The sequence below is a fragment of the Diadema antillarum genome, unplaced genomic scaffold, assembly GCF_040938485.1.
Source record: "Diadema antillarum isolate AM-2024a unplaced genomic scaffold, OU_Dant_1.0 seq00001271_RagTag, whole genome shotgun sequence".
In the NCBI taxonomy this organism is placed as follows: Eukaryota; Metazoa; Echinodermata; class Echinoidea; order Diadematoida; family Diadematidae; genus Diadema; species Diadema antillarum.
The window spans coordinates 245,353-260,049 of NW_027272053.1; the positions used below are offsets into that span (position 1 = coordinate 245,353).

The 14,697-nt window shown below is 37.3% G+C and overlaps 1 protein-coding gene across 1 annotated transcript in view; it reads right to left on the bottom strand.

Moving 5' to 3' along the window:
- Positions 1-14,172, bottom strand: part of LOC139745500 (kalirin-like) — a 90,058-nt gene extending 75,886 nt beyond the window's left edge. Inside the window, exon 1 of the mRNA XM_071655888.1 lies at positions 14,015-14,172. Within this exon, the coding sequence (XP_071511989.1) occupies positions 14,015-14,081 (67 nt within the window). The 5' untranslated portion in view covers positions 14,082-14,172. The remainder of the gene's footprint in view (positions 1-14,014) is intronic.
- Between the last annotated feature and the right edge of the window lie 525 nt (positions 14,173-14,697).

Here is a 14,697-nt window from a genome sequence, read left to right on the forward strand (position 1 = left end):
CACCACCCGATTAAACGGCAAAATCATGACAATAAAATTTCACGCTCATCAAAACTGCCTATTACTTTTCATATGAATTTTGGTTATCAACACTCGTTCGTGGATTTGTTTGTTTGCATGTTTTGTGTGTATTATTCCTCGATCCTGAAAGACGTAATAATTATTCGCATCGAACGTAAACTGTTTACCGTAACTAAGCCTATGGCGCATTCGATCCATTCAACTTGCAGTAACCTTTAAGGCAGTACAACTGTAAGTAGCACATGGTGCATTCTTTTGAACCACGTGTTTCGCATATCGGCACATCCAAACACATTAGCGATCGTCCTTATGGCAAACTTTCCGATTACAGTCAGGGGAGAAGAAATCGTAATACGGTACATGTACTTACGAAAGTGATTATGCTTAAGATCAAATAAAATGAAGAAGTTTGAAAACAACTTGGCAACACTCAATCAAGTTTTGCATTCTCTCACACAAAAGCTCTCTTGAGAAAATGAAAGCATTCCCTCTCCCCTGCTAGATAATGGAAGTTTTCATTACTAGCCCAGCAAGTTTTGGGAGTGTACATGAATGTTTTTAGGATAGAGTCAAAAGGGACCTAAGTTTTCGATCATAGCAGAATCTTCGTCAGAAGCAAAATGGCAAATAGGCAGAAAAAGCAACCACACACATGTAAAGCGACTTCACACAACAAGAACAGTCAGGAACAGGCAAGGGACAAGGAACAAAGAAAACAAAAGGAGAGGGTAGGATGTCATGGGCAAGGAGCCCGACAGGTAAAGGGAGGGGGATTAGAGCAGGAGGATGGACAGACAAAAGGCAGGGGAAGGTTAGTAATGGTCGTGAGGGCCAGGGGGCAACCATTGAAGGAAAAGGATGAATATGGAGGCAACATCAAACAAGATAAGGAACAACAGAGAGACAAAGAAAGGTAAAGAGTGAAATAGCAACAGCAAAGGGGGGGGGGGGGGGTGAGCAAACAGCAAGCCCTAGAAAGGATCTGTACAAGTACCAAGAGGAGGCAACAAATGAAAGTTAGAGTCAATCAACAAATGCAATTAACCATATCAAAGTATGGTAATATTAATACAGCAATAATGATGATATTGACAAAACAAATTAGAATAATCATTAAAGCACATAAAAAAAAAGGGGGGACACAAAGTCCATGGGAGAGAAAATGTATACTTGCAAAGCAAGTATCAATAGGCAAATTAAATACGTTTCAAAGAGCTGGTTCATATGAAATCACCTTTGATTTATGATTTTACAAACAAGAATTTTCATCGCTTACTTATTTCTTTTATTACTTTAGTAATGTCATGATATTTCATGATGGTATGTGTTCTGTCTTTACATGGCAAGATAGGGTTTTTTTTTTTCATCCAGGGTCAAAAGAAGAAAGTGATAGAAAGATAACTGAAAGGATAGAATGGAACACCTACTCAGCAGGCAACACTAAAACAGCCCCCAGGGCCAGGCCATGTCGTCAGTGTCACTCTCGTCTTAGATCATTACAGGCCTACATTGTACATGTATAGGCTACTCGTTTCGTACTCGTCATCGCCAACGTCATGATGGTCGGTCACACGAAATAAATTGCATCATCATAAAGAGCTCTTATATTAACACCACTAGATAGTGTAGGTTCATTATCATTATCACTATCATTCCAGTCGATCTCATCCACCGCGAAACCCTCAAAATCCTCAAAATCATCGTGGTTAATACTCTCACAAAACACATCTGTAAACGATTCAGACATCGCAGACCTAGCTACACATCTTGCACACAAAAATGAAATGGAGGTGGAAAACTACGATGAATACACAAAAAAATATCGACGATGGCATTTTACCGTAGCAGAAAATACACAGAGTATCTTGCACCGGAAAAAAAAAAATGGATGTGGAAAACTACGATGAGGAAAACTAGGGTGAAAACCCGATGCGTGAAGACGAACGATGAAGACACTTTACGGTAAAAATACTTACACGGAAACAAACGAGTGGGTACGATATTCTCGCACACACGAAGATAATCGACACATCGTTCAATCGAAAAACTCAACAAACACTCGAACAAAAACTCACCCCAAATTGTGGCAAACACGGTAATCACTTAATAAAAATGAGAAAAAATACTCTCTAAAGTATGATTGTACTCTGAAAAGAAAGGGATACAATGATACGAAAGCAAAAGAGAGAAAATGAGAGAAATGGACGGGAAACCTAGAGAACTTCGACGAAAGAAGAGCTAGCAATTCGCGATTAGAGCTAACTTTCCTGTGTGTGTGTGATCGCGTGTAAAGGGTTGAAAGCGTTGAAAGCGCTGAAAGCGTTGAATGCGTCCACAGCTTCGGAAAAGCGTTCGGGGATTTCGTTGAATTCGTTGAATTCGTCCAAAATCCGTCCATGAAGTCTGGACGCAAAAAGCGTTGAAAACGTCCCCGACGAAATCAACAACGAAAAAAGCGTTGGGACGAAATTTGGACGCACTTTCGTCGGGCGTTTTCTATTGCGCGTACTGTAGCTGTATCTCTGTATTGACAATCTGTGATAGGAACTTTTAGAATGGACAATTCAACGTCTTTGATATTTCTTTCACTTTCTTTGTGTTGGCCTAATTACAGGTCACACTTGAAGTCCCATATAGATAATAATTTTTTTATTTATTTATTTATTTTTTTTTTTTGAGGGGGGGGGACTGACAGAAGGTATTACAAGGAAACTGAAAGAAGCATTTCCATCAAGATTCTGATCCTTTCCAAAGAAAAGTGTTCATTTCATGCAAACTTAATGCACCAAAAGTGCAACATGTCAGATATCTTGAGACTTTGTCATCCAAATGAGGTAAAACAGGCTGATTTCTATCAAATTCCCAACACCCTTTGTACCACACCTTTAAGAGGTCCCAGGGTAGTGATTTCCACAGCCCTGGATCAAGCAGCCTAATGATATGTCTGCTCAGTCACAAGAATAGAGGACCAAAGTACAGAGCAGCAGTTTACATTTTGCCAGCACTACTTTTCACTTAGCCTCCATTTTCCTTGGAATGGCTGTTTTGAGGGTTGCAAATGCCACAAATTCCAGAGGGTAACAGTCACTCCTGGTTCAGGAACCCCACTCACACTGAAAACTTAATGCGGTTGGTCCAATGGCTGGCAAAACTTTTAAGAAAATTGTGATGAACCCCCTATAAGACAGTTTGCCACAACCAAGTATCTTAAGACAAACACACACCTCTATTTAAGGCATTTATTACCTCCACTGTGCACTGTGGATCTAACATTCATATCGCAACGTAATTCTGTGCAATTTAGTTTTTACTGATAGACAGACAGACTGGCCGAAGCTTCATCAGAATCAGGCACAAAATTAGATGCATACATGTAGTTATGGAATTTTGCAGTTTCACATGCTTTTTGTAAGCATACCAAATAGTGGCCTTGGTCATGATCACATCTATGCAAATTAGGTGACATGATGATATCATCAGTTTACAAACCTCCTTTATTAGGGATTGTGTACAAGTTCGTGGGTAAATGTAAAAATCATGTAAATATCATGTTTGATTCCCTTTTTTTATACTATAGGATATACATCTGTTTTCCCCTAAAGGTTGTGATTGCTAGGTTTACATTATACTGAAGTACAACCTACAAAAAATGGTGCAAGACTTTGGACCAAGTACGGAGAAATGGAATACGTGTGTAGATACCCTAGATGGTTCTGTACATTGTAGGGTGGTGCTCACTTCTCATCTTTAATACTGTATTTTCAAACGGTATGAAAGGACACAGGAGTGAAGGTAGTGCTTGAAAGAGTCAGAGAAGAAAAGAAAGGCTGCCTTGCTACTCCACAGAGCACTGGCTGCTTCTAGACAGTATGAAAGGGTCCAAGATAGTGCTTGAGTCAGAGAAAGGGGGAAAGGCTGCCTTATACCACTTTCTGCTCCTCTGTCCAGGATCCATCAACACTGCCATCTGAGATTGTTCATTTTTGCTCCTGGAAAGGTAGGGCCTACTTTGTATTTCAGGAGGGTTCCCTCTAGATACCCCTGACTGCATTTCTGCACCTACAAATTGTAGCATCCATTCCTTACTCCAGCCAATGTGCGCTACATTTATCCAAGTTATCTACAGCTAATGATGTGCTAGCCAAAGAGGGAAACACACACACAAACACAGGCACACACACACACACACACACACACACACACACACACATACATACTGAACTTGTAGCAAGGCAACAAGGCAACGTCAAGCAATGTATTGCTCACAACGTTCTTTATAATGAAAGTTCAGTGATCATTTGACCTTTGACCTTGTCCAACTTTGACCAATAATCAAACTTGACTGGCATCTCTATGTGTAGATGATTTATGTGGTGTGAGTTTTTGTGGTCATACACACAGCTCAAAGCTGTGGAAAGTTACTGACAGCACACAATATAGGGCCTACAGTGCATGACAGGAAAAGTTTATTCACCTGTTGACCTTTGACCTTGTCAGAATTCACCCAAATCTGAACTTGACCAGCATCTTTAGGCGATGTCGGTACCTATGGTGTGAGTTTGGTGGATATACTTGTAGCTTTAACCTGTGGCATTAAAAGTTATTGAGCAGGTACACTGCAATACTGTGAGTATACATGAAGTGCTTAAATCAGGACAAGTTCGTTGAAATTTTGACCTTTGACCTTGTCAGAATTCACTCACATTCAAACTTGACTGACATTTTTAGGTTAGGCCTACAGACTTGTACATTCCTGTGTTATCAGTATAGTGGCCTTAGCTCAAAACTGTTGAAAGTTTAAGAGTACACAAAATTGTTGACAACACCGCTGATGCCATTCAGCCGCCGCTGCTGGCAACGACAGATAAGTGACGCCTGTACGTATGTCTCATTTCTGCTACACAGATGAGACGGGAATGAATCTGAGCTTCGAACATGTTGCAAATTCAACAGGATTTTCAAAAAAGCCCAATTATCTTTTGCAGACTCTGTATTTTAAACCTTGGAATTTACAGCCCTGGTTATGATAGTAGGTACATGTAGAAGTATTTTGAACCAATCTTGGTGGTCTTTGAATCTACCCTGTCCACCAACTCACATGACTACTGGACATTCCTAGCAAGGGTAATGGCTGGAAATGTCTTTAACATTAAAGAATGGTGACATTTGACCTTTGACCTACACCAATCATGTCGATGCAATTGACTGTGCATTTATTTAACTACTTTCCATACCAAATCAAGTATTATGAAAACTGGACATTCCTAAATTAAGTTTAATGGCGCTCAATTTAAGTGATGCATCATTACAAATTCCTCACTCTCAGTACATTTGAAAGCACTTTTGGACAACTCCGAGGTGAAATGCTTCTGTGCTAACTTTTGGAGTGGAGGCCTTTAAAAAGAATCATATTATTTTAGTGTTAGTAAGCTAAAAATGACTATACCAGGTCTATTTTGGGCAAGTTCAAGATAACGCGCGCGTTACGTATGGGACATTCAGAGACTTTTATGACCTGAAAAATAGTGTTAATGGCCTTTGATCATATTGAACTTTATCATGGTGATTGATATCTAGGAGAAGTATAATCATGTAAAAAATGGAGAAAAATGACCTTGACAATAATATTCTAGAAGAGAAAATATGTGCCGTTACGTATGGGACCAGAAGAATTTTGTTTTTTTGAACACTTTTTTTAACCTCAAAACTCTCTGAAAGTATTTCATTCTACAACTTGTAACTCACTGTGATGAAAGTCACAACACTCAAGATTATCAGAGGTAAGTCTCAAGTCATGAGGCAAAAAGCTCTAATTACAGGTTCTAATTAAAGACGGACATGACGTGTTACGTATGGGACAGTTACGTATGGGACACTTTGTCCCCCATTTGTTTAGTGTGTGGAGAACAATGTCAATTGGTATTTTGCATAATTATTGAAGTAAAATCAGTTGAAACTACTCAATACTGATCCAGATTGTCAAGGGAACAATATTCCCCAGATATTTACCATCATGATCATATTTAATCATATTTTATAATTTTTATGACCAACCTGAGTATGCATGCCCTTTGTCCCCCATTCGTTTAGTGTGTGGAGAACCATATTTATGGGTATTTCGCATAATTTTTGTAGTAGAATTTGTTGAAATTACTCAAATAATGAACCAGATTGTCAAGGGAATCAATATCATCCAAATATTTACCATCATAATCATCCGTATTTAAACTTATTCTATATTTTTATGACCAACCTGAGTATGCATGCCCTGTATTTTTTATCAGGATAGTTACTAGTAAAAATTGAATAGTTAAGTGTTTACTTCCATTGATGAAGGGCAGTTTGCCATTCAGTTTCAATAAAAAACAAGAAATATTAATTTTAATAAATGCAATACCTGCTGCGTGGAACCCTAGTAAAGTAGATAAACAATATGATGTCTGTCTGGCAATTAGGTTGTTTAAATATGAGTCCCTCCTCAGTATGTATACCCATGATTTTTGTTGTGGCTTCTACTAAAAACTGAATAACTGAGATATCCAGAAACATGGTGTCCTAATAAAATAATTTTTCATTAGGACCACTTCATTTTACTTTGTATTTGTTTGTTTTTTGATACCTCATCCATTGCAAATTGGATCTTCATCAAATAAACTTTGAATTTCTCTAGTCTTAGAATTGTATGCTCTTTGATAATTCATATAAGGGGCTCCCAATCATCTTGTAAAACATTGAAACTGAATCCCCATTTCTACGAAAACTATACTATCCCTTTAATGCTGATCTTCATCGTGTATTTTGGCATCTCCCCCTCCCCCTTTCTGAAAATTGTTTAGTCAAGTACTAGTATTGTTTCAATTCAAAAGTAGCTGCAAAGTTGGGATGCTTTCTGCAGGATGACTGACGATTTGTGTACTGAGAGACCTTCCCAGCTAGCTACATGCATTCACATGCAATATGTATGAGGATGTCCCATACGTAACGCATTTTTCCCATACGTAACATTATTTAATTGCTTGATAAAAAATATATCTTTTACAATTTTTTCTTCTTTCTGTGGTATTTAACTTCTTTAAACAATAAATTAGAATTTCCTAGAAGGGCATTCAAATAACCTTAAAAATTTCAGAAAAAAACGTAAAAAAATGACCTCAATTTGTTACGTATGGGACATCTCATGATAGGACAGGAGCTAATTTGCATAATCATTTGCATAATCCCTAAATTTTCATACCAAGTTAAACTATTTGATGAACTTCTTATGTCCACATATTGATCAAATATAATTTGCTTTCCTTTGAATAAATATGAATTTCTATAAATGTCCCATACGTAACGCTGTATTTCACATTTATGCAAATGAAGCCCTTGAAATTTGCATAAATTTGCATATTATCATATTTTCCTCCCTGGAAATCAAAACTTCAACTCATAAGCTTCAAAATGATACCAAACATGTCAATATTCAGCAAAGATGAAATTTTGCCTTCTGAGGGGACCTTATCTTGGACTTGCCCTTTTCCATCCATGATGTACATGTACAACATGTAATAGCCTCACAATATCAAGAGTGAATGTTGAGAAAATAATAAAATAAAATAAAATGATATGAAATAATATGATATGAAAAAAAAATTACAAATGAAAGAAATGGAATAAAACAAAATGAAATGAAATGAAATGAAATGAAATGAAATGAAATGAAATGAGATGCTACTAAATGACTGTTGTGCATCTGGAAAGATCATAAGACACCAAAGCTAGTCTGCTAAAACCATCATCGACTGAAAACTGAAAGATGATACAAACATGAAAATGTCACTGTAGTTGTGAATATCAATGCTACACACACCAACAATTGTATATAAACCAAGCAATGAAAATATTTCATTTAGTATTTTCTACTCATTCCAATACAACTCAATCACTATATCTCATAAAACTCCCTTCATATTCCTTATTCTGCCTCCCTCTCTATCTTTTCTTTTATATCATGTTGTTTAGTTGCAAGATACTTAGAGATCAGATATTCAGCATTAAAACTGGTGAATTGATGTAAAGATCCATATTCTTTATTTCTCTTTGTCTCATGACATCTGCTATTTCTAGATACACACACATTAGATACAAACACACCCAAAAAATAAAAAATACAATCAGAGAGAAAGGAAGAGGGGAAGACAAATCGATACAAAGAGAATGATGTTGTTGAAATCTGCCCAAACGATGTGTAGGTACACACACCCTAATCCTGTTGTTATCTTTTTACAGGCAGTGTAATGTAATCAGGAAGTATTTAGAGCCTGGTAACACTCAATTGCTTCCTTTTCGGAAGTTTACTGCAAGCTCTGACTGCAAAGGAGAAGACTGAGCATGGAGTGTGCAACGCTTTCGTCTAGTCTTGTCCAAGGCCTGCCAAGTTTTGGTCTTTTCACTTTGAAAATGCTCTTGATCATGATATCTCTATGAGATCCTCATCGTTCTTGTGAAATTGATTTGACTCTGACACAACAAGCAGCAAGGCACATTTTGTTTTTAAAGGACAAGTCCACCTTTATACATGTGGATTGAGTGAATGCAGCAATATTAGTAGAACACATCAGTGAAAGTTTGGGGAAAATTGGACAATCCGTTCAAAAGTTATGAATTTTTAAAGTATCTGCGGTAGTCACTGCTGGATGAGAAGACTACTACAGTGTATGATGTCATTTATACCAGTATGTGTACAACCGTGTAAAGAAAATAAAAAGAGAATTTCATAAAACCACTTTTTGAATAAAGTGCACGTTTCTTCGACTTGTTACTGACATATGTTAAGGGTAATATTATTCCTCCTGCCTTCTGAAAGAGAGAAGTCAAGTGTTCTTTTATTATGCGAGAAAAGTGAAAATATGTTGAATTTTCTTTATTCTTTCTTTATATCGTTGTACTCATGTGACATCACAAGCTATAGGAGTCTTCTCATCCAACCTTGAGTGAGCAGAAACTTCAAAAATTAATAACTTTTGAATGGATTGTCCGATTTTCCTCAAACTCTCAATGATGTGCTCTACTAATATTGCTGTGCATTCACTCAACCCACATGTCTATGAAGGTGAACTTGTCCTTTAATTTCAGTCCAATTCAGATCAGTCTAAATCAGTTGATAAAATAATGAAAATGTGCTTTCCATCGGATGAACCATTAATACAACTATAAACACAAACAGTTCAGAAAGTCACATTGCAAAGATACATCAGACTGGTAATCAGACAACATTACTGTAATTGCATACAATATCACCAATTACCTGTAACAGGGATTACAGTACAGCTAGGAATATCAAGAACAAAGTAAGCTATGAGCAAGAGTCACATTTTTTTCCTTTTGGCTTAACTCTTTTTTTTTTCTACAATTTCCATGATTAACCTTTTTAACTTTACTTTTTGTTGGCTATTAAAGTGATTTGACATGAAATCAGCTCTCTGTTCACAAAAAGTGCATTTTCATGTCAAGATGATAGTAATGTTTTACAGGGGGGGGGGGGGGGGGGAGAGAAAAAGGTCACAAGATAAAGGAATAGAGATTTCCTGAAAAAGCCCTCGAATTCCACATCACCAGGGTTGAAGAAGATGTGATCCTAGAAATTGACTCATGGAGAGTCCAGAGCAAGCTGCCATTTGTGAGCGGCATGTTTCAGCAGGTAAAAAGGGACTTAACAAGGATGGATTTTAACTGAATATTGTGTGCACGTCTGCGTCAGATGCAATGTACCCTCATTGCATAAAACAACAGTCCCAATCAAATTGCGATATATTTTATTCAATTCCGATGAAAGAGCACCACAGTCAAATGAACTGCATGAGAGCTGAGCTTTCTTCTCATCCTACGGGATGACTGTCCATATTACATCCCTATACACACGAAGATACACTGTATTACATCATTCCTGTCTACTTAATGATGTAGGGCCTATATTGTCATAGTATTAGTCATCTATTCTGTGCGGAGCGTAGTGTCTTCTCTAGAAGGCTTCATGGGACCGTTTTCCATGTCCGGTTGACTTCAAGGCAAGTACACAATGGGACCTTTTAAAGCTAGTTCAAAGTAACATTCAAGTTGTGAAGTTAGCAAGTCCTCTCAGGTGTACTAATATGCATCTGTTCAAATGGAAAGCTTTGGTAACAAAATAGGGATTAGGGGGATTAGGATAATCACTGTTCATTGACTAATTGTTTCCAGACACCTGCATCCATTTGCGAAAAAAAAAGCATTCTACACCTGCACACTAGTAAATTATACAGCACAGTAAGGAATATAGGCCTATGAATGATCTGATATTATCTGTCTTGTGTTTCTTTATATATCATAATTATGGTAGATGGAAACACCAAAATTCTCAAGTTCGACTGCAACCTTTGTTTTGTTTTTTTGGAGGGGGGGGGGGGGTTGCATTACATCATGGCGGTGTGATACATCACATTTACAGGCACAGGGTGCAAGGGCCATCACTGTAAAACATGTCTTGCAGTAGAATCAGCTAAAAACTTTTGTTGAGATCATTTTAGTACATGTGTTGACGATTTGCAAGAAAGGCAAATTTTGACAAAGAGGTTGAAGGTCATACATTGTTTATATTCCATCATTCCAATTACCAAATGTGCAGGTTATCGAATATCTTTGGACATAAAAATTTATCTCATTCATTTTAGAAGGGCATTACATAGCTCAGTTTATTAAGACACTTTTGAGGAGCCATAAAAGTGAATTGTACATCTGATCCAACTTGGCAATGCTGTTAGTCCTTCACACCTACCAGCATTCTATAATTTCTGTGCAACATCTGAGAGCCCCTCCGTACATTGTAAAGCAATTTTCATCTTAGTGTTTCTTTGATACCTAACAAATGCAGCTAGAAACACACACTGATCTTTTAAAATACCAAATCTGTAGTTTTCCATCACTGCATATGAATAATTCTTCTTTTGATACTACGTTATTGTACAACTACAATGTATGTAATGGTACATTTGCATGGACTTCACCAATTACACGTTCACCTCACAGGGTCATTTTCCTTTCGCTGTACACAGTTGGTGACTCCGCCATTTGCAGATTTTCAGTGCATCAAAGTGGCTTTATTGATGCAAAGTGCATTTTATAGATTGACTTCATTCTTGAAATGTCACATGGTTCAAATTTTCTAAAACAAGACACCTTTTCCCAAGACGATGTCCAGAAACACTGGGGATACACAGATGGTGGATTTCACCCCTTTTATACACAATGACCAGCTGAGGCTTGGTGTATAGATCTTGGGGAAAATGAACCACATGTCAGGGAAGAAGCAGTTTATCTGTTACAAAGTACCTATTATGGTACAGTAGACTCCCGTTATACGGAAGTCCTCAGGACCGGCAGTTTTCTTTTGTTATATCGAAATTTTGTTATAACCAAACAAATAAAAAATAAAAACACATAGAGTAGATAATGCTGTGGCCTGAATTTTTGTACTTTGTTGTAACCGGAATTTTGTTAAATAACCTTGTTCATTATAACAGGAATGCACTGTAATAGATAGTTCACTTGGGCCTATCCAGGCTGTACAAAGTTGTACTAAAAGATGCTGTCTGTATTCTGTAATACAACACTGGGATGTCAATCAGTGCTACACATAAAATTACCACAAAAAAAAAAACAGTCATTACTTGTTTTATAAGTTCTACAATGAGATGACTAACACATTGATCAGTCAGTGATTGCTCTTTATCATATATGTGGTCTAGCAGACCAGTGATGTTCTCTCACACATGGGTAGAACATTCTATAGGATGTTTTTCAATGGGAACAAATGTCACACAAGGAAAGCGGGACATTATCATTAAAATAATGCATATTTAACAGTACTTAACATCGATTACACTGATTCAAATTTTTTGCTTTGGTTGTTTCTATTCCTAACTCACATTTTAGAACTATTTTGAAGCACTAATGCTGGGTTTATGTTTCATCTGCAAATGGTAAATTATGTCTTTATATTGTATATTGTAATTTGTATGCAATTGTGATGTCAGTGAGTAAAATAATGGCAAGCCACAGTCTATGTTCCCCCCCACCCCCGACTATTTTCTTTTTTCTATACCACTCAATACTACCCTACCACCTTTGTTATGTAGCTACATAATGTAACAAGTATGCTCAGATACATGCACACACATTTGGCAAGTGGTGGGGTATGGGGGGGGGGGGGGGGAGGGGTATACAGAAGTGTTGTACCCAATATTTAACAAGAAGAAAAGGATCTTAAGTCTGTTCCTGACAACAGCTGTGCAGCTACACAATGTACAGTAGTTACACCAGAGGCAGAGGAGAACTCTCAACACATATAATTTGTTATTTCTTGCCATTTGTATTGGCAAATGGCAAATGGTTTTAGCACACACCAAATACCACACATGGGACTACATGTAGTGTACGTAGCAAATCCATTCATTACCTCCCTGTGTGCCTGCATGGACATCACTGTGCAAAACATTTCATAAACTGGTCAACTGAAGCCAGCCCATTTAATTTCAATACTTGCTACACCAGCTGCCTTCTCAAAATAGACTGTGACTTAAACTTGAACATTTTATACTGTAATTGGAATCCATTTTGTTCATGAGCGATGTTTAAGACAAGTTGGGCTCTGACTTCTAAACAAAATTGCTACAAATGGGTAAATAAATGCATATATCGTCTGTTGAGAATGATAAGGGCATTAAGTTGCCACAAAACCCACAGTGTTCAAGACCACTTAACGCCCTTCTCATTCTCAACAGACGATATATATGAATACATGAATTTAAATCAATTCATGAATAGGCTGATGAAAAGGAAAAAAAAATGAAAAACGAAAATGATTGCATAACTTGATGCATCCATGTTTTACCTTCTACTAGGTTATAGGAGACAGCAATATTATGAATTTGATTGAATGTGAATAGTTTAAATGCTAAAATTGATAGTAAATCCTGTTTCATCAACTCAAGATACCGGTATTTGATACTGAAGCTGCTGAAAAACAAAAAATAATTGAAACATGTGATAATTTCAATATCTTCAAAAAAGTTTTTTTAACAATTGCAATATATAGTACCATAAAAATATAATTCAACTTTCTCTAGGAGTTTGATGACCTAGCTTGCAAAATTTTGAAAATGGTGTTCATCTTTTTTGTGTTTTTGTTTCAATGTTTGTTTTCTTTTCATTCAAATTCTTCAAATTTGATTGTGTCTAATGTCCCATACGCAGCCTAATTCACCATATTTTGTTCAGAATACCAGTTAGTGAGAGGTATAACCACTGGCACTGTGTAGTTCTGATACTATAGTGTATTAACAGTCTGTAGGATCAAGGTTTGCTAAATCTAGACGTGTTACTCAGATTGTTTACTTCAGTGCTTGGTCTACTATCAGATTGTTTACTTCAGTGCTTGGTCTACTATTGTAATTATAATAATACCAAATAATAGTTTGTATTTTCTTTGAAAAAAAAAATACAATGTAGTAGTATTACTAGTATTAACCCTTATATGGATCTAACACGCAATCGCTCAAAACAGTCATCAGGATCATTCATACACAAACACAGGAACTGAAACCCAAAAATATGTCATCTTCTAAAAAAATTCAATCCTCCTTGGAAGCAAATTAATCTGTGTCCACACCACACTGACACTTAATTATGCCTGGACGTGCTGATGCTAATGACAGCGATGTCCGGTTAACATTCTGAAGATTCTGAAGATTCCGTGATATTATTAGTGTAGTCGTCGTAGGCCGACGTACCACTACTACGTGTATCGGTAGTATACATAGTATGAACAAGCAATTTCAGCGGCTTGCCACCGTGTTGGACACCTATCACACGGGAGCACGTACGGGGCATTGATGGGAGTGGATCCCGATGGCGGATACCACACAGACATTCATCAATGTATGGCCAAAATATTACGGGGTACTGGTTTTCTTACCTATGGCCCCAGAAGATGTAGATTCTGCCCCACTGGTGACGGAGCTCGCTGCGTCATCCGAACTCATCTTGGGTTGAATTTAGTCCAAATTACATCCCAGTGATAGCTAGTTTCATGTGGCCATTTTCGCATCGTTTACAAATCCATTCAACGACAATAAAAACATGGGCCAACTTGGACTGCATGCACCGTATGCAGCCATTGACAAAGTACAGGGTTAGGGGGAAACGCATCAATAGATGGCGCTGGTATCATTATTGGTAGTTGGACTCATCATACCACACGGTCACTGTTGGCGAGTAGAGAGAGGTGCAGGTACTGTATCCCACAGGATTTTAGTTTACAAGATGCTTGTTGGCCTCGTTTACCCCGCCCCGCCCAGCTCCAGGAACAGTATAAACCCCATAATCCCACGCGAAGTGTAAATAGGAACCTAACAACAGAACAAACACCCACTGTGTTGATTTATCCTTCTACATGAACGTGTGTTTATTCGCTTGTTTTTGTTTTTGTGTTTGTTAAGTCGTTTTTATGAGGATGAGATTTCAATTGCATTATTTGGATATGGCCAAAAATAGTTTAAGAGTTTGTTTGCAAAAACCGATAAGTCCATTTTTGAAGATTTTGAAGTACGATCTCTGTCATAAAGTACAAAATAATACCTTTTCAATGATACATTGATC